Source organism: Callospermophilus lateralis, chromosome 4 (assembly GCF_048772815.1).
Source record: "Callospermophilus lateralis isolate mCalLat2 chromosome 4, mCalLat2.hap1, whole genome shotgun sequence".
Classification (NCBI taxonomy): Eukaryota; Metazoa; Chordata; class Mammalia; order Rodentia; family Sciuridae; genus Callospermophilus; species Callospermophilus lateralis.
In genome coordinates, this window is record NC_135308.1 from 90567565 (window position 1) to 90595302 (window position 27738).

General features: G+C 33.6%; 1 protein-coding gene across 12 annotated transcripts in view; it reads right to left on the reverse strand.

Moving 5' to 3' along the window:
* Sox5 (SRY-box transcription factor 5) overlaps positions 1–27738 on the reverse strand; it is a 967314-nt gene that overhangs the window by 168467 nt on the left and 771109 nt on the right. For all 12 annotated transcript variants that reach the window (XM_076854205.1, XM_076854204.1, XM_076854203.1 and 9 more), the window contains one exon: positions 24347–24415. In XM_076854205.1, coding sequence (XP_076710320.1) covers positions 24347–24415 — 69 coding nt within the window. The remainder of the gene's footprint in view (positions 1–24346; positions 24416–27738) is intronic.

A 27738-nucleotide genomic window follows, 5' to 3' on the forward strand; every position in this document is an offset into this window, starting at 1 on the left:
GGACCATTGTGGGTTTTTTTTATTATTATTTGTTTGTTTATTTAGCTTTATATGATACACATTTTTCTCAATAGACACCACTTTCATAATTCTTAAGGAATTGACTAAAATTAATTTGCACTTGCATAAAATTTCAAAACCTAATCTAAATTGTTGCCAATGGCAAAAATTCCTGATTCGATTAAAATAACATTTATCTTCAGATAGCAAAGTTTTGTTGTCAATATTAGCCTTTTATAGATGAGGAAGCTGAGGGCCTCTAGTTATTTTCAATAGGTGCCTTTATTAAGAAATTCATATGGTTTTACAAGAGATTCAAATGCACATGCTGTGAAAACACAAAAATAAATAAATACTACATAGATTTTCTTCTTAGAGGAAATTTTAAAAAAATGTTTAAATAAGTGTAATGCAAGGTAGATCACAGTGCAATATAAGTAGTGTAAAATAGCAAATGCTATAAGAGATCAGAAGTAATTTTTTTTAAAGAGAGTGGTGAGAGAGAGAGAGAGAGAGAGAGAGAGAGAGAGAGAGAGAACTTTTTTGATATTTATTTTTCAGTTTTTGGCGGATACAACATCTTTGTTTGTATGTGGTGCTGAGGATCGAACCTGGGCCACACGCATGCCAGGCGAGCGCGCTACTGCTTGAGCCACATCCCCAACCCCCCAGAAGTAATTTTTGACTCCAGGAAAATTTGGGAAATATGGGTAAAATGGACATGCTAATTTGGCCTTAGTGTGAAAGTGACTGTATTTGACATGTAGAGTATTTGTAAATACTGTTCCAGGATAAGGACTCCACATGAGTAAATGATCCAGGCTATAAAATACAAAAAGTCTGAGAATAGAAGAACAGTTAAAATGGGCTGGATCACCAAGTTCACAAAATGAAATAATGCAGAGGGTCTTCCAGGACAGGCTAATAGCAAAGCATTTGATTTTCAGGTAGAAACTGATGAAGATGTTGGAGTCATGGATGTACAGTAGGAGAGTTTTCCTTAAGGAGACTGATCTGATGGCAGTGCACAAATCTGAGTAGAGAGAGGAGCTAATGGGAGAGGATCAGAGGGAACATTAGGCAGTCATGTGGAAGAGCGGGGGGCAATGAGAACTTGAATGTGGGTTAGGGAAGTAGAAAGAAAAACACATAAGGAGTATCACACAAAGGCAAAATCAACACACACACAATGTTACATAGAAATGGATGTGAGGTGGAAGGTATCCAGTTAATGGAGACTGGTGATAATATAGTTAGTCATTTGTAAAACACAAATTCACAAGATAAGGATTTCTTTAAAGGACCCATAGCTGATATTTCACTGACCAAATATTAGTCCATGCATGATATGTCTGATGGACTATATTCCACATCCCATTTAAACATGTACCACTATCAGAGATCATTCACGTTGCTGCAGGACTATGTGTTGGCTGAAATAGTCATTTCCTTACTATGTTTAGAATAATTTGTCACAGAATATGAGTTCAGGGATACAAAAAAAAAATGGGTTTGAGCACTCCTTTAAGAAGCCTCCTAAATATCTTCTATTGTACTCAGATCCTCAGGATGTTACAAAAAAGGAAATGAAAAATATACTTAAATAGTAGTATCCCTACAATTCGTATGTACTAAGTGCCCTGAGAAAACCCAAAATCCTAACAGAGTCATTTTTCAGTAGGAATAAATACACACAGGAATTAGAGAATGAAGACATTAATTCTTCTGCCACCAGTTTAAACAGAATTTCTAATGTAATGACATTTCTCTTTTTGTTTACAGAGGCTATGGTAGTATGACGTGTCTGTGTTTCTGTGCACATTGGTGTGACCTAGATGAAGAAAATAACTAAATCCAGATGGGAAATATGAAGTCTCACTAGGATCATTGTAGCTATGCATGAAGATTTTGAATGGAAAATTGACATGGAAAATTGAACAAGATTTGGAAATTTTACTACAGTATGATATTAAGTGTACTGTTATTAGTAGCATTGAATTTTAAGTGAAACTTCTGCCGACTCCAATATTTCAACAGCTGAAGCTGAGATGGAATGTTTCAGTATTTACCTGCTGTAACAGGTAAGAAGAGTTATTATCTAATGAATAAAGTCACTCATTCAAAAAACATTTGGCTATATTATGGAATAATAAGTTACACACATGCACATTCAAACAAACTTACACATGGAATAAAAGAGAAAGTTCAGTATTGGATTAAATGGAGAGCTTTTTTATATGGTATGCAATTTTGCCTGATGTACTTTCAGTGTATCATATGATATTAAAAACATCATCTTCACTACAGATCCAGCAGTTCAGGGGTTATCTTGAAATTAGAAATGAAAGTCTACAGTTCTGACTTCCTTTAATTATAAATGTTCTCTTCTCTTAATAAAAGAAAGAATTACTTAATCTTCAAAGACAGCATATTTCTATTCTATCTTTTGTTTTTTGCATGTTTCCTTCAACAATGTGACATGTCATCATGTGTCACTTTAAGAAAGATCTGCTACTAGGTGAAGCCTTATTATCTTGCAAAGATAAATGATAAGAAGAAGAGAATCTGCATTACCCAGTAGAGTCAAATAGTCTTCATTCTTAATTCTCAGATTTATGACTGTCAATATTTATTAAACATAACCTATGTTTTGTTTCTCTATGATTTTGTCAAAAATGTAAAATATAGGTAAAGAACTGTGTGAGTCTAGATGTAAAGAAAATAATTATGCATTTGAATCTCTCTCTCTCTCTCTCTCTATATATATATATATATACACATACACACACACCCATAATCAATAATACTGCTATATGTCTATTGTTGATCTTTGAGGCAAAAAGTCTATTATTTTATTAATAAAATTTGAGATTACCATATTTCTGTATCTTCTGATATACTTTTTTTTATATTTGAATGCATCTTATGGAAAGATGTGCTGATGAGCTTGATAGAGCTTATAAAACATAAGATGGAATATTTGTTATATGTAAACAAAACTAAACAGAGAAATGTTAAGAGAAGGAACCTGAAGTAATTGCAATTGGAAGATTAAACTGTTAAGTTTTAAAACATTATGTTGATAAAGTAATTATCCTGACACAATATAAAAAATCCTGGCTCTTACCTCAAAATGAAATAGAACAAATCATTTCATTATAAATTCTTTTTCTGGATTATTATCATCATCATCACCACCATTTTAGATGTTCTGATTATTTTCTCTTGCACTACATTTTATCAAGCATGTTCTGTTAGCTAACCATCACTGTTAGTAAAAACTTGATCAAATCAAGATTGCATCCTTAAAATTGTGACTGTATTCATCAGATATATTGGCAAAACCCCAAAGTGATCATGATTCTCTATCCAGATGGTCAGTAGTTCACTGTCAGGTGAAGAGAATAATGAAAATATGTAAAGTTGGTATTTTAAAATTTTCTAATGATGAAGGCAATTTGTACAGATTTCACCAGCTAAACTACCATGGATTAGGTACATATGACCGATATACTCAGCAACAAAGCTGTAAGAGACTTTGACTAATTATAATATAAAGACAATCCAAGCTCCAGGTCCACCTGCAGAAAATAAATGACTATAGGAACCATTATTATGGACTTTTTACCTGCTAGTATTGTTACCTAGAATTTACCAATAAATTAGAACTTAGAAAGATCGGATAAAATCTTAAGTTTATCGCAACTGCTAAGTGATCAACCAAGATTTAAAGAAGTTCTCTGAAGCTAAATTCAGAGTGCTATGCAGACTATATCACTCAGTAAGGATATTCTCTCTTTACACATCACAGCTACACAGAACAACAACAATGAAGTCTGATTACAAGTTAAAATGTGAATATATATAAGAAGGTAAAGCAGAGTTGTATACTGATAACACTCTTGAGAGTGAAGTATTCATTCTTCTCTCTCTAATCATTCTTTGTAGTATCAGTATTTCCTCAAGGAACCAAGATACCCAGTAGTCAAAATAACTGCAGTAAAAATGTAAAAATAGCTGTTGTAGGTTGAATTTTTGTCCTCCAAAATGATATCCAAATTTTATCCCTTAGTGAATATAACCTTAGTTGGAAATGAGGTCTTCGTAGATATGAGTGGATAGATGAAGAGAGCTAAATCCCAAGAGTGATGCCCTTGTAAGTGAACAGAAAAGGATATTTGAGACATGCGACACAGGGAGGAAAACACCATGAAGACAGAAGAGATGCATCTCTGAGCCAAGAATCTTAATGATTGCAAGGCTGCCATCAGAAGCTAGGGGAGAGACAGGTACTAATTCTTTCTCAGGGCTTCTAGAAGGAATCCACTATAACACCACCTTGGTTTCAGACTCTGACCTCTGAAATGGACAGAACAAGATGTTCATTTTTGTAAACCACCAAGATTGGGGTGGTTTGTATTAGCAGGCCTATGGCCCTTACACAATATCAGTTCTAAAATCAGTGAAAGAAAATTTTACTACCCCAATACACTGAGAACTAAAAGATAGATTTAGAGACCACATCATCAATTCTGATTTAGTAGATTTCCAAAATATTGGTTCTGTTAGAATTCTCTCAATCATCAATGCTGTGGCATTATTCAGTTATCCTTTATGCTTCATATTCTATTAATAGCTCTGTTAGGGACAGATATGTTCTCCAGTTTGTGTATATGTGCATGCGAAAGAAAATTTATTAAAATTATATGGAATGAATGCACATTTAATATAACATTACTGGTTATTGGGCATGTTTCTACTAGTTCATTCATTCTATTTTATTCTCTTTGATATTTACACAATATTCCATAATATAAATATACAATATGAATTCATCTTCTAGATAATTCCCTAATTTGTCTTCTAAATATTTTATATAAATGACTGTCAATGGTAATAGGCTGATTTTTACTACTGAAGTTAGAAATATTTAGAATGATCTTTGGTAGTATGTCTAAATTTGCATTCTATTTTCAATTTAAGTATGCCTTACTTTGAATGAACATGATTTAATATTTATCATATATACATAAATATCTATAATACAAATTTGATATATTAATAAATATATGAAAATTGAATGTAGAAAAAATTAGTTAAGAAATTTTCTATATTGGAAAATAAATATTTTTCAAAAGAAAAAAAAAACAATTCAAGTTTGTGCCACTTGAAATTTAAACAGTGTAATTTTTTATTTATAATGTTTGATCAAATACCTATGCATATAAATTAGGTGCACCAGAAGAAAGAAATCTATATTAATATTATGCCAAAAATTAATATAGTAAAATTTCATGGACTTGCTATGACTGCTAATTATCTCCTTGCAAAGTATGGGGTTTCCTGTTTTTTTAAAAAAAAAAAATCATCCAACTATGACCTTGATAGATATACTTTTCTTACAATTCATAACTAAGGATGAGTGTCTTCAATTAATAGCAATTGATTAGTGACATAGGACATAGTAATCTCTAAAAAAATATATAGAAATTTAATGTTTAAAGTGAAATAAATTGGTTACAACTTGCAACAACTTTAATCTTATCTTGTATGATAGATCAGTAACATTTAAAAGGTCAGATAGAAATTATATACTTATTTCTACTCTGCAGAGAGCACATTACTACCCTAAGTACCTTAACAACTTTTATGACCAATACGACATTACTGGTTATCCACTAAACACAGCTATGCCAGGTTATTGGACACAGCTGGAGGCAATATGCCAGTTGTCGCAAAGCAATCAACTGCTCCCATATGCTGCTTCCAAAGGACGAATTCTATACAGAAATATCAGTGGTAAAGCATGAGGCAACTTAGCAGAGTCCAATAAATGATGTCTAAATGAGGGAGAAGTCATTTCTCCAAAGAAATACTTAGCCTCCAAGAATAGTGAACAATTGACTTAACAATTCAAGAATGTTAATTTCACTATTATCCAAACATGATTATGTTTCATAATATATCTTCTGAAATTTTGGTTGAGTTTAAATATTTCTTGGTTTCCAGATAAAATTTCCATAATCAAATACTGATTTAAACTCTTAATGGGGATAATTTTTAATACTGTCTTTATGATTCTTCACATTTTAAATCAAATGTTATAGAGGGAACTTAAATTATGGAACACACAGAAAATGTGATGAAAATAAAATTAAATTTTGGTAAATCATGTAATTCAGATTATTACAAATTATTTAATGTAAAAATTTAATACCAAATTCAATTTGACTAAGGTTAAAGTTAATTCAGAGATTTAAATCAACAAAGATACTGAAAAGACATTCATTATTATCTTAAAGGGAAAAAAGAGAACCTTGGGATAGTTAAGTTTTGAGAGACAATGTTGGCTCACCTATTCTCATATACGCCTTCATTCTTCCATATGTATGATAATGAAATGTGGCGTGAGGCATAAGATTGTGATATGAGTTGTGATCAAGCAAATTCCCTTAAACATCACTGTAGCATGTATGCTACAAATTAAAGCTAATTATGTCAAATGTGAAATAAATTATTAATTCTTCATCTATCATCCCCTACTCTGCTTTCCATTCAGAGAAAACAAAACAACCACCAAAAAAAATCAAAAAGAAAACTTTCTAGGATGTTTATTACTCAAATGTCACATTCAGAGTAAAGAGATGAAATACAGGAAGAAAAACAGATTAGCAACAACATATGTCTGTTCTTGTGCTTCCCTCGGGAGGCACCCCTAAGATCAGATCACCATCCACAGTCAGAGAAACACCTTTGCATTTCTACCCTGGGCTCTTCTAGGTCTGGTGGACTTGCTGTTGTGATTTTGCTCAGCCCTTATCCACTTTGGCTCTCCAAGATTTCAAGTAACTATCATTACTGCCTCAGTTTCCTCTTATACTCAATTAAATTATATTACTATTTCCCACAGGATTCTAACAATCTGAGTGGTGTGTAACCATTGTTTCAAAGGTGACAAGAATGTCTTCCTGGTGATTGAACAAAAGACTTGGTAGTAATTTGGGGTTCTTTCTACTTTGCATAAAGCCAAAAAATACTACAGTGGTATTAGTTAAATATGTTGTGATGAATTACAACTTTATTCATTAAACTATTTAGAAAACATAGTTTATATTTCAGATTTTTAGTCAGTCCTTAACTTCTATTACTATTATTCACTTTTATCCACAATGACAAACATTTGTGCTCTTCCTTAATTACTGTTCTCTCAGTTTTAGCAAGCTATTAAGGAGTGAACAGAAAAGAAGCCTGGAGCATTTCTCACCCTCCTGTTTATTAAGACAAGAATGGGATGGCATGAGGGAAGAATCATATTTCCTATGCAAGCAGGTGGGTACTGAGATTGTAAAAGGAGCGCTTCAATGAATGAGTCCTGGTGAGGAGGAGAAGATCATTATAACAGATGATGTGGGCAGATATCCCACTGACATTTAGTAGAGCTTAACACAGCCAGAAAGGAATAAAACTTAACAGTGGTCAAGGTGGGGAATAGGGACAAGTCATAATGAAACAAGTTCAGAATATACTAGGGTCATTTTCAGCTTCTTCTTTAGGTTAAAGCTGTACTCTGTAAAGAGTGCACATGAAAATACATGCCAGTTATCAGAACAGTCAATGTCAGTAGGGTGAATGTCCATCTTGATGAAGTTTTTTTTTCCTTTATGATTTTAGTTGGTAAATTACAATGTTTGCTTTCTAGCATGGATGGTTGTTGTTAAGGAAAAAGATTAAAATTTCTTAAAGTGGTTATTAGCCTGCTTGAAATATTTAAATTTAAAGACATACTCCAAGTTCAAGGTACTGAATTTTAAAATTTTTTCAGCAAAGAAATCAAGAAAAAGAATCAAGTCATAAATATGTGTGTATGCAGTAGAGATTTCAAAATGAAATAACCTCAAAGTTTGATTACCACTTCTCAATGGTATGAGAGTACACTATTTACAGGAAGTCAAAACATGAGACAGTGTTATATGTTCTGGGATATACACTGCTCAAGCTTTCTAAAATATTCTTGGTAAAAATAAATTTAAAAGTCCAAGAATTATTTCTGCCTGCATGCATTTCAGTTTCATTCTGAGAATGTAAAACCCTTCAAGACAAGGGCCAAACTTCCTCTCCTAATCTTTCCATCTAGAAAAAGAGATTGGCCAAATAGATTCAGCATCTTAAGGTCCATAATTGCAAGGACTTGGCAGAATTTGATCACAGCAGGTTAATCTAAATTGAACTAGGATGGTTGCAAAGTATGTTTTCAGAAACCATATTCAATCCCTCACTTTTACTGTAAAAACTCAGGTAATTATGATTTTTCTAAGCTCTGTCTTCATTTTTCAGGTAGCATTTCATTGTTTAATGGTCTGTATCAAAGAACTTATAGAACAAAATTGGAAGAGTTTAATTTGCTTTTTTAAAAAATACTTATTTTTTAGTTGTAGTTGGACACAATATCTTTCTTTTATTTATTTATTTTTATGTGGTGCTGAGGATGAAACCTAGGACCTCGCACATGCTGGGTGAGTACCGCTGAGCCACAACCCCAGCCCTTTAATTTGCTTTTTCATAGTTATTTTCTATTTCCTATGATCAAGTCTCAAATGATTTTTAAAAGGAGAGAGGGAGAGAAAAGGAAATGAAAGAATGAAAATAAATAGCTGCTAATGAAGCTATATGAAAGAGATGGGCTAAAGGAGAACATGAATTCCATCTTGCTATGAATTATGGTGCTAAAATGTACCTTAGCAGAGAGACACAGCTCTCCCATTTTAGATAAAACATGAAATTCTGATAATTCAATAAGGTAGTGAAAGAACAATAGTAATAAATGCATATTTTAGCATCAGAAGTCATTAATAGTCTCAAAGTGAACAAAATAATAGTGTGGATTGTTTTAGAACTTCAGACAGGTACATAAATATTATGATTTGATATTATAAAAACAACTGGAGAATGCCCATTAATCGACTTCGATATTTACTGTTTTCCTTCTATCTGCCCTTCTTATGTCATTTTCATGATTATGACTGTATTCAAGAAGAAAATCATTGGACATCTGAGACATTATGACATAGATGAAAAATTTTATTAGATGAATTAGCACCTAATTGCTTATTCAAAGTGGGATTTGGTTACCTATATAACATAGTATCTTATAGTAGCATGTTAAAGAAATAGAACTTAAATATATTAGTGATAGTGTTGTGGGTAGTGAGATTCACAAGGTATCTAAACTCTCTCCTGATGATAAGGATTATTAGCATTTTCATGCTATCAGGGTACTAATTTGTGTGTGTGTGTATGTTTGTGTGTGTGTGTGTGTGTGAAAGCAGCTATTCACAAAAATAATATGTGATATATAGTTATTCCTGTATTATGTTCTTTTGCCTAAATTCTTACTGAGATTATCTGTTATCCAGGAATGACTTCATGTCACAAATACAGGAATAATTGGAGAGAGAGAAACTACATAAGAGACAGTGAAAAAGAGAAAAAAAGGATACGAGGTAGTAGAAGACAGGTTAAAAAGAAGATGGGTTAAAGTAATGATGTGTTGATGGAAGCATTTGTACATTTCTAGATTGTACTTGCAATGCATTTAGAGCAGTACCCTCCTTTAATCACAAAAGAGACTTCATTCAATGTCTCAAGGGATAGAGATTTAGAGAAAGGTCTTATTTTCCTGCTCTCTTACATGAATGAGGCACCTGTTACAAAACAAAACAGAAAGGATGTTTTAAAATGATAGGAAACTGAAAGATGAAGCTTTCAATAAATGATAGAATAGAGGTGGATCAAATATCCTACATGGGAAGGCTGGGAAATGGGTATCATTTTACAGTGGGAGAAAAAGTAAAATCACTTGCATAATGGGAAAACATTTTCCTTCACCAAAATAATATTTTTTTCATTTAGGTTTTTAAAACATGCCAGGAAATCAAAGAGGCCCTTTAAAATATTTGAGTTTTCCTTTGAAAAAGCCTTAACTATTATTTATCAAAATAATGTATTTCTTGGAGAAACACATCAGACATTATTTCCATAGGGCACAATTTTTTTTCTTTATTTGGTTGGTTAATGAATTCTAATGACACAGTGTTAAACATTTGATTCCAAAGAGCGAATAGAGATATTAGGTTCACCGTAAAAATAATCATTTTTAAAAGAAATACAGGAACCACTTGTAATCAATAAAATATGTTTAGAAAGTCTTGTATGTTTGCTTTCCACAATGAACTGCTGATAATTTTGACAAATTTGTATTTAAGATGTCCTAATTATTCTCTAAATGTCATTTATCTCTTTTATGCAAACATTGAAAACTTTTCCAATTTCTATAATGTTTGTTTCAAATTATAGATAAAGTATAATCAATTTAATGGACTCTGCTGCACATTGTGTTCCACGCGTACCTATGTCCTTAATTTATTTGATATGATTAAGCAGGACTAAGGTAAGATCCAGAAGAACACAGACTACTGAATTTATTATGGGACTTGGGCGTGCTCCTTATCATTTCTAGACCAGTATCTTCTTAATCTACAAAAGAAGAAAAAGCTGGACTAGGTTATATCTAAAGTTTGTTTTTCTCTTTTAATTATTTTAGTGATAAAAAAGTTCTAACTCAGTACTACTCAACATGTAGGTCTTTGATGAGGCCAGAAGCTTATCCTGCAATGTAAACCTCTGAAAAAAATGCCTCCTTCATCAAAAATGTCTTACAGGGAAGAGATGGTCAACTGAACTAATAAGCTGAGTACCAAGCTGCTTCCTAGCTGAGGACCTGTAGCAGTTTACACTGGTCTGAGCTACACATTGCCCTAACTCATTCTTCTGTCAGTGTAAGGCTTATTTTCAAGCATACCCCAAAGTTTTGTTTTTGTTTTTGTTTTTCTCACAAAAATGTAAACATTAGTGGTCTTCCATCCTATATTTCAGAAAAGTGAAATGATTGTCTGGTTCTAGAATTATATCTTTCAAACATGCAGTTGGCTGCTCACTGGATAATGAAGAGACTACACATTAAGCTTAGCCTGCCAGACAGGCTCAAGTCAAAAGCTTGAAGAATTCACCATGGGTATTTTTTATTGTGACCATACTTCCCCACCTAAAATTAAGATACTTGGTATGGCAGAAACATGCATTTATGGATTATCAAATTGAAGTAAATTATTCAAATGGACATCATGATATCCACAGACAGGTTAAAATCATTGAGGGGAGATTACCTCCATCTTTTATTAGGAATTGTAGAATATAAATGAAGAATAACTCATGGGATACATAGGCAAGATATCTGAAATGTAAGTGTCCTAGAAAAGAAAATTTAGAGGAGTATATAAATATACTGTACACATAAGCCTAATTGCTGAATACAAAAAAAATAGGCATTTCCTATTTGTTGAACTTGAGTGGAGTAAATCTATATATTCTTTCTTTTGAATAATCTCAAAATTATGTTTAAAGTTAAAAGAAAAAGCATACCATAATGGTTATATAACCATTCTGTTTCAGTTAGATATGCCAGAATATTCTAAATATTAAATATTTACACAAGAAAGGAAGAAAAAGAATGAGAGTTAAGATTTTCGTAAGGGTGAAAATTATTATCTATATAAGTAGATGACACTTTTCTTATTCAGGTGCTCAAGGTAACCATTTGATCAAAGTTAGCTGCTCACATAAATAATGTTGGAAATCTATGAAAATGTGTTTTAAAATTTGGATGCTTCAAACTATGAGGAAATTTACCCACAAATGTGTGTAAATGTTTTAACCACTGATTCATTTCACAAATTGTGACCTTAAGACAATGTGTTTCCCTTCATCCCTTCCAGCTACTTGCTTGTGGGATAATTTTTGCCTCTCTTCATATACACATATCCTTATACCACATTTTTACATACATTACTTCGTTTTAAAACGTCTTTTAGTGCTTCTGAGTCTGACTGATGTAAGATGTTATTTTGAACATGCCAAAGCATCTAACCGGCTCCAGCCTTTTCTTTTCAGCCCGCATTCCTTGATAAGTGGCAAAGCTTCCCACTTATCAGTCACTCAAAGTGACTGTAGCTGTCAGTTGTGTACAAAGCGCAATCAGTTTGGAAGCGGAGACACCAGCATTTTTCTTCTCAGCTTGAAGCAAACACGTTTTGACTGCTAGTCATTCAATTTTAAAGCATCCTCAATTAGGGGCGGATGAAGATATAAAGAAAACACATCCTAAACACCTCCACCAGGCAACAGAAAAATTTTATTGTTATCTCTTGATTTACCTTACGGCAGCCTCATCCCTCCTCTTTTTCTGGCCGCATGACACACGTGCTCATGACAACACACTCTATCTTGAAAAGACTGCAATAGTATATCATAGAAACACTCTGGGACACCTCTGGGGGAGCCTGTTTATGTTTTCTTTTTCATGCTCCCTCTTTTACTCCTGAATCACTACATATAAAATCAAATAACTTACTTTTAAAATTAAAATTCAATCTTTTAGACTCATTCTCTTTATGTGTGATCAACTTTTTGTTCAATGGAAACCTAAAATGCAATTGAATAATGAGAAGAGAGGAGAAAAAAACCTGGTCAGATTAAAGAACTATAGTAGGGAGAAATTAAAATTATAAGGGTAAAGGAAATAACTAGTAGCTATGTCAGACCCAGTACCAGGTAAGAATGTGGGCATGGGCAAAGTCAGGAAAAGGAAGACAGAAGTTGAAAGGGAATACAAAATGTAGTCAGAAATAAATGGTGGTTATAGAAGAAAATTTTTAAAAATATATTTTTTGTCAATAAATAGGGAAGACAAAGGAAAGGTAAATTAATGAAAAAACGACAGAGATCAGAGTCTGTGTGGGAGTGCACATGACTAAAATACACACACACACACACACACACACACACACACACATATATATACATATATCAATTAATATAATTCTGTGATTTATCATATGTGTATCATATCAAAAACTCTCTCACTAGTTTATCTTTTTGATTATTCATATAGGTATATTATGAACGTAGTTTACCTCTTTCAGTTTCCTATTTAGGTATAACAAGCACATCAACCAAGGATTGGGGATGTGGCCTAGTGGTGGAGCACTCATACAGCATGCACAAGGCCCTGAGTTAGTCCTAGCACTGGAGAAAAACAAAAGTGTATCAACCAAAAAGTAATCTCTTTTTAAAGAGATACTTATCTTTCATATACACAGCACTCATTCATGAAGATTTACTTATATGCAATATTTACTTACGTGGAACACATCATTTCCTTATTTATAAATATTTATTTTCTCCATCTATAAAAGAACAATCTCTCATCTTGTTTACTGTAGAAAGCAAAGTGAAATTACTTTAAAAAAAATCCTGGTGTATTGGCCAATTTGTTAGGTTTAACTCAGTTTGATAAGAATAATTAGTCTTATTTTCTAGAGATTATCTGAATTAAATTGCTCATTACTTACAAGGAAACAGAAAAAAATGCGCGCACACAAAAACACACACACACACACATTCACTCTTTGGTTCTACTGACAATAAAATAATGTCATAACCTGCCTATTCTCATGTTCATGGGGATGACTGAAAATAGCCAAGTTCTTCATAAGCAATGAACTGGTCTTTATCATAACTACAGCACAAAATGATCACACTGAATGCTGTGATATGTATGTCAAGCCAAAAAGTTAGAATGGGATAGAATGACAATTCAAAGGTGGTATAAATTATATAATTAAAAAATTCATGGCCCAGAAATGTTATCTAAGATTACTAATTTGAAAGTTTATAGATGGAATAAAGGGAAAATCACTACTAGAACTACTCATCTTTAAGCTAGGAGATTTACATACCTTCAACAGGTTGATAGGGTTGTAAATAACATACAATGAGTCAGTTATCTACTTTTTTGATGTTTATCATACATCTATATTATTTCAATCTCTTGAGAAATGTAAAATTACCATCTTCCTTATTATATTGCATACTACATATTCAGTAATGGTGTCTCACTTCATTCAATAATTATATTTTTGGTTTTGGGATGCCAGGACCTATTATGGGTACATGGCTACAGCATTGAGCATGACTGATGAAATCTTTGACCCCTCAGAAATTACTGATGGATGGCTAGGGTGTGTTGTAGTGATGATCAGGGTAAAATGAAAAGCAAATAAATATACTTGTTTACTTGGTAGGGAAGATGAAAGGCAGACTGGGGTAACTGATTGAGCAGACAGCAAGTACTATTTTGGATTAGGTTTTCAGAGGTGACCTCCCTGAAAGAATGGCATTTGAAGAGACCTGAATGAAGTGAGGCTCTGAGTTATAGAATGAATCAATAAAAGAGCATTCTGGACCTTGAGAATAATAAATGCAAATGCCCTGATACTAGAATATCCTTAGCGTGCTCCTGGACACTAAGGACAGGTATGTAGGGTAGAGGGAATGAAGGATTGCTGGAGAGATGGAAGTGGCCCAATCAAATGAAGCCTGATAGGCTGGGGAAAAGATTGTGAATTTATTTTCAAAAAAAATTATTTTGAGCTTGTTTACAGAACCATCAGATTAAAAGAGCACTCTAGGAGCTATGTGAAACATCTTATCAGAAGGTCAAAGGAAGAGGCAGGTGACAGATGGCTAAGAACTTACTGTAGTAGTCTAAGTGAGAAATGATGGTGACTTTGGCTAGACTGTCAGTGGGAGAAGTTGGTCAACAGATTTTGAAGATAAAACCAATGATGATGGATTATTTGCGAGGTATGAGAGACTAAAAGGATTCAAGGAATGGCCCTAAATTATGGGTCATGGCATATCGCAAGTGGTACAATATTCAAAGATAAGCAAATTAAGAAAGAATGAGTTTGAAGAGTTTAATTGAAGGATATATTTTGGAAATGTAGATTTGAGATGCCTATTAGGTATCAATTTAAATAGAATTGGTAGGCACTTGGATATTTTATGCAGAAGTCCAGGAGATAGGTCTAAGGTCCAGAGACCAATGTTGATGTGTTACCTTTAGAATGGCATGCAAAGCAATTCAAAATATGACTGTGTAGGAAGTAATATCAATAAAGATGTCAGATGATGAAGCAATGTAACCTTTTATGGATAGGAACAGGAAAACATACAAAACAAGAGAATGGGGAATAGGAAGTTAAAAAGAAAGCAAATTGTGTGTGTGTGTGTGTATGTGTGTTTGAGTGTGTGTGTGTGGGGGGGTGAGGTGGCCAGATGAATAGTGCCCCAAGAAAGTAAGAGGGATTGACGTTCTTAAATGTTTCTGTGAGTTCACTGCAGAAGCTATCTCAGCATTTCCTTTTGCTTCTCCTTTAAAGGAAAACTACAGATAATCCTATTGTCATATGGTATCCTTATTCCCTATTTATCTTTTGTTTCCCATTTTATTCACCTGTTTGCCCTTCTTGTTGGAAGAAAAGTAGAACAAAATAATAACCAGGTGCATATACACACATACATACAAGCAAAAAGTAAATTAGTTTCTTATTGTCATTTTATTTAGAGCTGTGTTTAAATTTACCAGGAGAAGCTCAAAAGTGAAGTTAAGACTCTCTAGCTAACAGCAGCAAAATTTCTATGTGTTAGGGATGCTTAGAATGTGTGGCGGAACTGTGCTCTCCACAGAACATTTTATATTAACATTATATCAATTTCATGGGCATTTAATTTTATACCTAAATTTTAATTCTCTTTAAATATAGGAGAAATTGTTTATAAAGATTTTGTGAGTACTCCCCTCTACCATATTTGTTTTATTACCCCAACATGTGAATTAAGGTGATATAAACAGTGGTTCACTTTAGGCCAACACTGACTTCTGGTCCAAATTCTCCAAATATTTCTGTTGTTGTTGACTTGCTTTGTTTTGCATTGTTTCCTAGAATTTGATGAGTATTTTCCCAGAGTCTTATCTAAGTACTAGGACCCTAGAGTCTGTTACCTGATAGGTCATGAGCTACAGAGCCTCAGTGAAAAACAGTGTTCAACTTTGTCCACAGGTAATTTTGTTTGGGAACAGGTTGGAAAGTCATGGTAAAACTGCCATCAGCCTGCTTTCTGGCCAATCTCAGAGATTATGGAATAAAATCTTAAAACTGTGAAAAAACTTAAAAATTGAGAAAAAGAAGCTGTTTCAGACTCATGGCCAATTTGGGTAAAACATCCCCCTGTGCTAAAGTCCACTGGTTCTTTGGCTCTATGATTTCAGTTCACATTCAGACTTCTCTTCCCTAGAGCATGGCAGTAACTAAAGACTAGATAATTATCTGAATATATTAAATGAACCCAGGATTCACTTCAGAAACGATACTGAAAAGAATGAACAAAGAAGAAACCTAGAAAATGGCATAGGAGTGGTATAATAACAACAACAACAAAAAAGTAACAAGGAAGTCTGAGGTTTTGCATTAATATGAAGAAGAAGGGGGTGGGGAGAAAGAGCTGCCCTTCCTGAAATCAAATTTTTAAGTGTTTTTCATGAGAAGCCCAATTCAGGATGAATTGTAAAAGCAGGACTACAACTTTCAAACACTGATCTCAGCATCCCTTCAACACAGTCATTAACATAAGAGCAACATCAGCTCTGTTATTTTAATAAGGTCTCAATAATGGTGTTCAAATGTTTAAAAATCAAAGTTATATAATTCTATATATAATTCTATATAGATATTAACTATTATTGTTTGATAAATTCATCAGAAAGCCAGAGGCCAAAGGGGATTCTAGAGAGGTGATCTATTCTTAAAATCTGGAGAAATTTGGGGAGATAATAAGATCAACATCATGATGGAGAAAAATAATAAAGAAAGATTAAAGGAAAACCAATTGAAAACCCTACAAAATCGCAAAAGTGCATAGAAAGAAACATGGAGTACACTATTAAAGTATCCAGAAAACAAACAAAAACTGTTTATTTTCAAATGTAAAGTACTGGTATTCAACTTTCAGAGTTAACAAACAAGTAAAATAAACATATGTATATTCAGAGTAAACATACAGAGGAAAAATGAGCAATTTTTATTTTATTTTATCTTATTCATATTATTTATTTGTTTATCTGTTTAGTGATACTAGGGTTTGAACCTGGGGGTCCCCTACCACTGAGCTACATCCCCAGTCCTTTAAAACAGTTTTTTTGTTTTGTTTTGTTTTTGTTTTTTGATACAGAGCCTCTCTAAGTTCCTGAGGCTGGCCTTGAACTTGTGGTCCTTCTGCCTCAGTTTCCTGGATCACTGGACTTACAGGCATTCACCACCATGTCCAGCTCAGAAATGTGCAGCTGAAATAGGATGTTCATCTTATAAGACAAATATCAAGAGACACTATACTTGCTTGAACAAGAAGTGTAAGTAAACTAAAGTTTAAAAGTTTATGCTAGAAGAACTTAACTATATACAATTATTTCATGTGAAATAGGCAAGGGAATTAAAGAGGATATCAGAGTTGCTATCACTGACTTAAATAAATCTTTATATTCTAGATTACTAATATTTAAAGTTGATAAGTCAGAAGTATTACTATAATTTTATTTTTTAGTATATAGAACTAAATACTAGAAGACCAATTAAAAATGAAACTTAATAATTTTCAAGTGACTCGAGAGTGTAAGAATTGGATACAGTGTAGAGGAATGGGCTCAGGAGGTTTGTTCCCATTACTTTACTGAACACATGTAGCATATGTTAATATCAGTAAAAACTAAACCATAGATGCACATTGATCTATCTGTACACCTCTGTATATAGAGTCAGGGTTGCCTGGACAGAGAAATAATATGAATGACTGGAATAATTACAGGTAATCACCAGGAGACCTTGTTAAAAGAAGAATAAAAACTTTAGGAGTTCAGAGTGTCCATTCTGAGTAAAAGGACAGACCTGCAGTCATTTAGCTATTCTTACTGCTCCCCCAAGAAAGGCCACTGGTTTTCTCAAGTGGAAGTTGCAATTCCAGAACATATAAGAAAAAAGGAAAAGTTGTCCTCAAAGCTCTTTCTATCTCCACATTTCCTCTTCTAATCATCTCTCTGAATGCCAAGAAATTATATGTTGTCCAGTTCTGGTATATTTTACACTTCCTACAACAAAACATGAGCCAGAGCTCAAGGAGTTAATGCATTTCCTTCTCAGGCTAAAACCTAACCTTAATTGCATGGTATTTATTCTTGGCATTTCCAGTCTCCCAAAGAGACAAGGTTACATTGTAGTCTCTTTGTGCTCATGTGTGTTTGTGGAGTCTTGTTGAGGGGGGTAAAATGCTTCCAACTTACCACACTCAGAGAAAGAAATCATAAATCAGCAGGTCAGTCAGGTACTGTTATTTCACCTTTAACGTTATTATGTTTTCAATACAATATTTCAATGGATTTCTTTCTGCATAATAATTTATCAAGAATTACTAAAACTCTAATGAGCTCAGAGAACTCTGGCTCCAATAAAATGAAACCTTTATCACAAATTGGTTGAGCCCATGACTGCAACTTAATCATTCAATTGTATATAAGTCATGTTGTATTTTTATGTTGTAGGAATAAGTTCCCAGGGAAAGAAAACTCATTTTAAAACTTTGGGCCATTAAGCTTTCAATGGTAGAAAACTGGTGAAATAAAATTGAACTGGGCCAAACCTCAGAACACTTGGAATTCAGCCACTGTTCCACAAGTAACAGTTCGTATGACACTGGGAAAATCTTCTGGCCTAGTTTACAAATGTAAAAATGAGATATAGGTCTAAATAAATTTTAAAAAAAACTCTTTATAAAGTCATAAGAACTTGAAACACTAAAGAGATTTCAGTGACTACACCATCAAGTAGATTTTATATGTGTGTGTGTTTTCCTAGAAATTCTTTTCTGACTTAGGCCAAAAATTTCAGCATCATGGGCTCACTACATATCAGGCATGATCCCACTTAGTCTAGAGTAACCATACATCTTTTAGGTATTATATTCTCATTTTAAGAATGATAATAATGGAACTCAGAGCAAGGAAGCAATTTTTCCCAAATCACACAGCAGATAAGGTATAAAGATACAAAGCCTGGAATTGGGTATATTTAATTCCAGGACACCGCTCTCAGTCTTTTAAAAAACAAAACAGCAACAAAACTAATGCAACTTAAATTGTATTTCATTAAGTTACATATAACACTATCACACCTAAGGAAAGAAGTTCTTTCCTATAACATACTATGGAATGCACACTGCCCAACTAGAGACATAAGAGAGCAAACAGAAACACTTGTCCTACACTTACTCCAGATGGAATCAGTGACCCAGCTCTGACTAATCCTGCTCAGGCTTACCTGGTGACCCAGGAACAATAAAGGGGTTATTAATACCAATTCTTTTGCTCCATGAGAACATAATGAACAATAGTTAGAAACATTTGTCAGAGGAGAAACTCAATAAATTTTTGGAAATCTCTCATGAAGTTTCAAACCGTGACCTCTCAGTATGGGAATTGTGATAAATGTGCAGTTAAAAAGAAAAACAATATCTTTAAGTTGTCCTTTAAAATATCTTAAGTGGATTTCTCAGGAGAGCATATTGTTGGATTAACCCTACTAGCTGAGGACAATAACCTAAAATTCTATTAAGTGCTATTGAAAAAGGCTAAGAAACTTATAGCTAGGATATGGTTCTTACACTCAGGTTGGAACTATAGAAACCCCGTCTCATCAGAAGCTTCAAGAATCAAAGGAAGTTAGGTCTCCAAGAATACTCAATTTATTGTTGTAATGGAAGCTGAGTAGAGGTCACTCATTTACTTACTTTATAAAAGGTTTTTGTGACACAGAATCAGGTCAAGATGAGCCATTATGCTTGCTTGGTTCATTATTTGAAACATAAACCATCTAAGTATCAATATTAGAAAACATTTTGAGCCAATGTAAAAAGGGAATGAAGAAACAAAATTACTAAAAGATAGGTGCTTTAGACTATTCCACATAGAAAGAAAAAAAAAGAAAAGATTTCTGTCAAATAACAAAAACAAAGCAAAACAAACTGGAAGAGACATTATATTTACAAATTTTATCTCATTTATTAATGTGCATTAAAAGTTAGCTAGATATAGCAAAGGCAAGACAAAACTGTTCTTAGAAGGTTAATAAATAAAAATATTGGAGATATTGCTGAGTAGTAGAAAAAAAAGACTGAAACTACTTGGTGTTCTAAAAGTCATAGAAATGGACATGGTGTTTAAGGATAACAGATCATGCTTCTAATATTAAACATGATTTTATTTGTAGAGTAAACTTATTTGTGACATTAAAAAAAACAGAAAACTTCAATTTTTCTTTTAATCCTAATAAATAAACCTGGCAGAAGATAGTAACCCTACAATGTTTTAAAAGGAGGAACTGGAGATTTAATTTTCAGTCCAATTCGAATTATGCAATTTTAAAGCTGAAGTTGTTTTTTAAGAAAATAATCACAGCTCATAAAGAACTGATCTTAAGCAATTAAATAAAACTGGCTTATGTCAGATTCTTATAATATTTTTTCTTTAAATATATAACTATAGAATATAATTTACCATCACTCTTTTCATTAAGGGATGGGAAGATAAATGTAATAGGCTAAGAAAATTTTTAAATAAACTAGTGTATTAGACTATATGAATATTATAGAGACAAATATGAAAAATTTTGCATATGACATATTTTTCATAGAATAAAGATATCTAAAACAACCTCTCTTTTACAGATCTCATGAAAGGAATGAAGGAAATGTTATGGGAATATAATCTTTCCAACATTATTTAACATGTCCATCAAGTGAAATTGGCCTGTTCTTTTAAGAAATCGATCTAATTCACTTATCAGATCACCTTTATTAATAACTGGACACAGTTAATGTCTTTGAATTTATAATTGAAACAAAAATTTTAGAGCCAGTTAAATTAAAGACCATAAAACACTCTAGTTTTCTGTTTCATCAATGAAGAAACTGGAATTCATTGTTTTCTAAGGTCTAGAACAAGAACAATTGTTTAAAACAGTGAAGAAAATGTGATCAAGATGAATAATGTAAGTTGGTATGCTTATTTCTACAAGGTAACAGGCTTTACAAAGAAAAAAAGAAGAAGTAGTTCAAAATACCAGATAAGTATCTATAAGTATTTTCAAATATCAAATAAAATTTAGTCTCTAGCAAATCTTACTGAGCACTTGATTGCATATCCATTTTTTCCTCAAGAATTTTACAACAATATTTGTTTCAAGTGTGATTCATCAAAAGTAGTGAACCCTACATTTACCCTTTTCCTCCTTATCTTAGGCTACCAAGGAAAAGGAGGAAGAGGGAGAAAAGGTGAAAAGAGAAGACATTCTAAAGAGCTATGTGTAAGGATTTATATGGGGAGAGAATGACTGTTCTAGTTTCAGTTTTCTGTTTCTGTATAAGGTGGGACATCCGTTCTTTCCATCATTGTTGTAACAACCTGTTAGCAAACTAAATAATTCAAATGGACTGTGATTTTTATAACTGTGAAGTGTTTCTAAGGCTTCCCCCAAATTAACAATTTACAAAATATATTTTAGAACTATGCTTTTAGTTGATGAATACATTAGAAGCTGTGAAAATTAATTCCTTTCAGATTGGCAGTCTAGCTCAGAATTTACTATTGATTGCCTGAAACATTCCCTATTTCTTATACATTTTTTAAACAATAACAACTTCGATTTTGACTCTGCTGGTTTCACTTATCTGTGCTATCCTTAGAAAGAGGATATATATATATATATACACATATATGATACCTCAAGATCAATCTCTCTTTTTCTTTTTTCTTTTCTGCAGTAGGGGGGATTGAACCCAGGTGTACTTTACCTCTGAGTTACTCCTCCAGTTTTTTTTAATTTTTATTTAATTTAAAGATTGAAACAGGGTGTCCCTAAGTTGCCCAGGCTGGCCTCTTTCCATCCTCTGGCCCCATCAGCCTCCTAAGTAATTGGAATTATAGGCGTTTTTTCCACTGTACCCAGTGATACCTCAATATCTCTTAAATTTTCCCCCCGAATTACTCTCAATGTCATGTTATTTCCATTAGGAATTTTATTTTTCACTCTGTGAACTGGTGGAGGTCAGCAGCTTAACAGTTTGGCAAAATAGAAATTCTAAGCTTTTAAAATTTTTATACCTGGTAAAATTTGTATAAACAGAAAATTTTGTAACGATCCTGCCTACTAGTAATTAGATATGTGATCTTAGGCAAGTCATTAAACTTGGCTTTAACTCTCTGGAATATATTTTCTGTCATCACATCATTTCTAGTACAGAAAATGTCAAGGTATTTTCATTTCAAAACTGCTTATTGTTCTGGAGCAAGAAGACTATCCACTTCAACATTCTGACACTATAACAGGATTTAAAATCTACACTATGAATGTAGTGGTCATAATTGTGGATCATTTCTCCAAAAAACACTTTAAATGTTGACTAATGTAAATGGTCAAAACACAACATTTTTTGAGTCTTGAACTACTTATAGGTTTAGATGTATTTTTGCACTTGTGTTTAAAAGACAGTCTCACAGAAATGACAAAATTTTAAAAATATTAGTAACTTTTTCAAATTGCAGTCAAACTAGGTGACTTGCCATATTGCTGCCCAAGGAATTATATCTTATTTGTAATTAAAGCATGCCATAATTTTAATTTTTTTGTAATTTATTCTTTTTAAATACACATGGCAGTACAGTATATTTCAACATATTATGCATACATGGAATATAATTTATTCTAATTAGGATCAATTCTTGTTTTGTATGTGAATGTGGAGTTTCACTGGTGGTATGTTAATATATGAACATAGGAGGGTTATTTCTGACTCATTCTACTATCTTTCCTATTCCCATCTTTCCTCCCTTCCCTTCATTCCCCTTTGTCTAAAATTTAAAACATTTTAAATGCAGATAACTTGGTGCCATCAGCCAAAACAAACATGCATAGTCAGTGTGCTTTGAACAATAGGAAGTCCAAAGAACAGTTTTAAACCACAGAGTTCAATAACTGTGCTCCAGATATGAATAGATAAAAGCATGTCAGAAATGTGTTGCTCATAATAACAATTATGGAAGACAAAGACCCTTGGCTGGAACATCTTACCCATGTTCCACTGTCCCACTGAAGCTTTCACTGGCTCATTAAGATTCCAGGTAACAAGGAAGAACAAACACTGATTTGTCTATGTAGCTGAGGGTAAAGAAATTGCATGCACCTGACCCAGTTAGATAAGTTTGTTAGGGAGAGATTTTGTTGCCAAAAACTTAAAAACATGGCTAATACATGAATAAAATAATTTTGAAATGTCTGCTTCTGTCTTCTATGATATTTACAGGTAATAAAATGCTATATTCTCAGGGAATGATTTCAAAAGAATGATGAATTTCTACACAAATGGGGAACATTTCAACTACAAATCCAACAGTTGCTTCGAGATACAGGATGTGACATAAGGTTGGAGTCATAGCTCCATGAATTATGAGACCTTGACAGTCATGGCAAGTAGGTGCTGAGTACTCACTATGTGCTGTGGCACAATGACAAGTCTCTTTATCTGTGATGTGACTTAATATTCATCAAATCTCTTTGAAGTAAGTAATTTTCAAAAAGGGAAACAAATTCTGTCAAAGTTCATGCTAGCAACAAAGAGTGAAAGCAGGACATACCTGGCAACTTATTTTTCCTTTCATTACCAATACAGTTGCTTCTTTCCTTCTTTATTGATGTGCCTAATCATCGTCCACTTCCATACACGAAAAACATAGAGGACCATAGAGTCTTCAGACTTGGTTTCCCCAGGCAATACCATGGGTAAGGGCTGACATGAAGACCAAATCATCACCTTCCCTGTGTTCCACTCTGATGACACATAGCTCTTGAACAAACATTCAGTAAAAAAGCTCTCTGGTATTCTTTCTCTAACTGATAACCTTTGGTACCTTTCTGCTTCAGTTTCCTGCACCTACCCCATTAAGAACACTTACATTTTAAATACTAAAGCATAGAAGAACAAAAAAAAATAACTTTTTAAAAAGAGACAAAATAAAATAAAGCATGGAGGAAAAGAAATATTTCTCCACAATAATTTGTTCTCAGGATAAGATGAAAATCACTGGCAGACTGCTCAGACTGAAGCTCCCTGATACACTAGGGCCTGGGACAGTCATAATTTGTAAGATGTGTATGGCACATGAGGCAACATGTCATGAATTAGGCTGAAAGTAAATTTTAGATTGGAAGTCATTCCAGTTAGGTCACATAAGAAACAAAAATATGTTTGTTTTTTTAATTGAAAGTGTATTGAAATTCTGATTTCTGACCTGGATCTGTTGCTGAAGCAAATTGATTTTGTGTTGTTGCTGCAGGAGTTGCTGCTGTTGTCTTGCAATCTGTGGAGAAATAGCACATTAAAAATTTAAAAATACATTGAAGTGATTTGGGGAGGAGGGGATTACCTATGTTTTGTTTCTCAGAGTTTTATCTTGATACTGATCAAGATGCTGAAAACAGATGTGTCCTGCCCCAAAATTATGGTCAAATCATCCTTAAGTAGGATCAAGTAAGCATTTAGTCTCCAGAACTAGATATGTTTCTTTTGGCCTAAAATAAATGAAACCCAAGATATTTCAACAGTGATCTATCCCAGTAAGAAGCAGTAGGGATTCAAAGTCTCTCTTCCTGATGATATATTAAGAAGACACTGTTCTGACCTTTCAGTCCTTTTCTACAAAAGAAAGAAAGAACATTGCATAAATGGGTTTGTTGTGACCAAGGGGTTCAGAGAAGCATACATTATAAAGATACTAGATACAGTGATGTTTTTGATAACTTTTTTGTTGTTTTGTGATAAACACTGTCCTCATTTTGACTTTCCACAAACGTCTAAAGGCCACCTCTTCAGAACATCCTATACTAGGGGTATCTGTACCCATATTTCTCTACCAAAATGAGCTCATCAATCACCTCTATTAAATTCTGAAATGTGTTTTAATGATCATTTTTTAATGTTTCATCAGAATCTGACCCTCAAACACCTTTTATCGATCTTGAACTCTCTTCTGTGTTTTTTATGTCATAACATTTTCCTTGTTTTTTTGCTACCTCTCCGCCTAGTGACAGGATGCTGTGATCCTCTAAGGCTCAATTGTAGACACTATTCTTTACCCTCCGTGTGTACTTTTATATAGATGCTAAGTGCTTTGAAATCTGCTTCTCTGGTCTGCACCTTTGTTTCAGGCATCAGACCTATCTACCCAGAGACATACTCAAAGGTACTTTATGGTCAACAGATCCAAAACTAAAGTCAAGATTCGATCCCCTGTGGTGTGGTCATTTTAAGTGTTTCCTGTCCCATGGAAGAGCAAGAGTACTCCCCTGTTACCCACAGTTTTAACAACCTCTGCACTTACTTAATACAGTGCCCCATCCTATGACTCCAAATTCATACTTTCTGTCTCCTGGGGAGAACTCCATACATTCAGTGAGGTTAAGGAGTACGCACAATTTGCTCGCTATTTGCACAGAGCCTGGTATAAAGGGATACTGAATGAATATTTAATGAGAACACAAGAACTAATAGGTGAGGAGAAAATTTTAAATAATTTATTACATGATATGGAGTAGAAAGCTATCTCATGAGAATGCAACTTCTGGCCTCATGAAACCTACCACTCGTTTATAAATGAGCTCTAGATCTCATTTTCACCAAAAATAAGTGATTCTCAGCACCATGATTTATCGTTTTTATTACAAAAAAATATCTGTGAAACTCTGTGGTGGAAAATTAAAATTCAGGAAAACATTGATACATCACTGTGAGTAAAAGAAAAAAAAATCTCATGTGATGGGAATGGTCCTGCATGGCTATATTATGACTTTGATTTCCTTTGTGGACTTTGGTAAAATTATGATTTTTTTAATTATTTTCATTTTATCATTGGAATATGGTAAAAAAAGACCACTTCTATTTTTTCTGAAGAAATGTAGAAAATGATAAAAAAATAAATATCACTCATTTCCTTCAGTCTAGTTCTTCTCTTCCACATATAAGCACTTGAATTGATATTCAAATCCTTTTAACAATGTGGTGAGAACACCTAATGAACCAAGTCACACCTTCATGATCCTCCTGTGCTGAGCCACTGAGCCTTCTTCCTGGATTGCTGTAACAGACACCTATTTGTTCTTTGTTGTTTTGTCATCAGTCCCTACAGCAGATTACAAATCAGCACCCAGAGAGATCTTCTTATAAGTTGTGTTGTGTTTTTCCTCTTTTAAAACTTTATACTCACTGGGAGCACAAGCTGGATACTATATAATGCCAGCCAACCCATATGATTCTTGCTATCTCTCTGGTTTCATCTCCTTTTCTCCCTGTCACTTCCTCAGCATACTTCTCTCCTGTCTCTTGAATACACCAAGGATGCTGTTGCCTCTCAAGGCAAGTGCCAACCCCTAGGTCTTTGCACTTGCCTTCCCCTTTAATCTGGAACACACTGGCTCAATGGCCATGTGGCTCACTCTCTTTCTTCCTATTAGACTGCTCAAATGATACCTGGTCGATGAGTTCTTCCCTCGGTACTTTAAGAGAGCCTATCTCTGTACCTGATGCTCTCATCCCAATTACCTACTTTATTTTTCACTCTATTACATATTCATACACACTATAATTTAGTGGTTTATTTATTGTTTGGCTGTCTGAACTAAGAGCTCAATATGTGAGGGATTTTGGTCTGCTTTACTCCCTTCAGTATTTCCAGTAATTAGAACAGAACCTAGCACTAAATTTGTGTTTAATAGATATTCATGGAATAGAGGAATGCAGAATGGAGCTCAGAATCTGGTGGGAAGGTTGATGGCGAAGTGGGCCCATTTACCTTTGTAAGGTACAGAGACCTGGGACATCCTGCCCTGAATAGGGAATCCTGGGATGTAAATTCTCGAGTGAGGCAAGCCTGACCTGGATCTTCAAAGTATTAATGTCCTTCCTGACAAGATCTGAAACTGCAGAATGATGACTGCACTAGCCAGCTCTGTACAGTAAAGGAGACTGGGAGAGCACAATGGGTTCTAGAAAATGGACCTGTAGCTCTCCTGAGGAACTACCTCTCAGGCAGTAGAGGTAGCATTGCCAAGCATCTCTCCAACACTGGAAAGAAATTCTGGAAGGGGCTTCGGGTTTCTAATGTTCCAAGGAAAATGGTCAGAGTTCTTCAGAAAGTGAAACATTCTAGAATCCCCATATGATATTCATGGATGGGTCAGAGTGTGAAATAAAAAGACTTCCTCTCTATTTGTGAATGCTTCAGCTTTTCAGAAAGGTGTTCCCTGGAAACCCCCAAAGTAAGTAGGTATTCTCTACAAAAAAAAAAAAAAAAAAAAAAAAAAAAAAAAAAAAAATATATATATATATATATATATATATATATATATATATATATATATATATTTATGAAACTACAGTTTTCAGAGGCTCCTAGGATTCTCCAGAATTCAGGTGAGTGAAGACATTAAAAGCTAAGGATAGGAAACATGTTGTTTTTCTATAGGTGACAGGCAAGCATTCTGAACTCTTTTATTGCAGAGCTAAGCAAGAAGAATATGGGCCATATTTAGTAACTTGCCAACAAATCTTTAAGAAAAGTGATGAGACATTTCATTCAAAATAAAAATACCATCTCTTTAGCAGAAATGAACCATCAAGAAGAGGAAA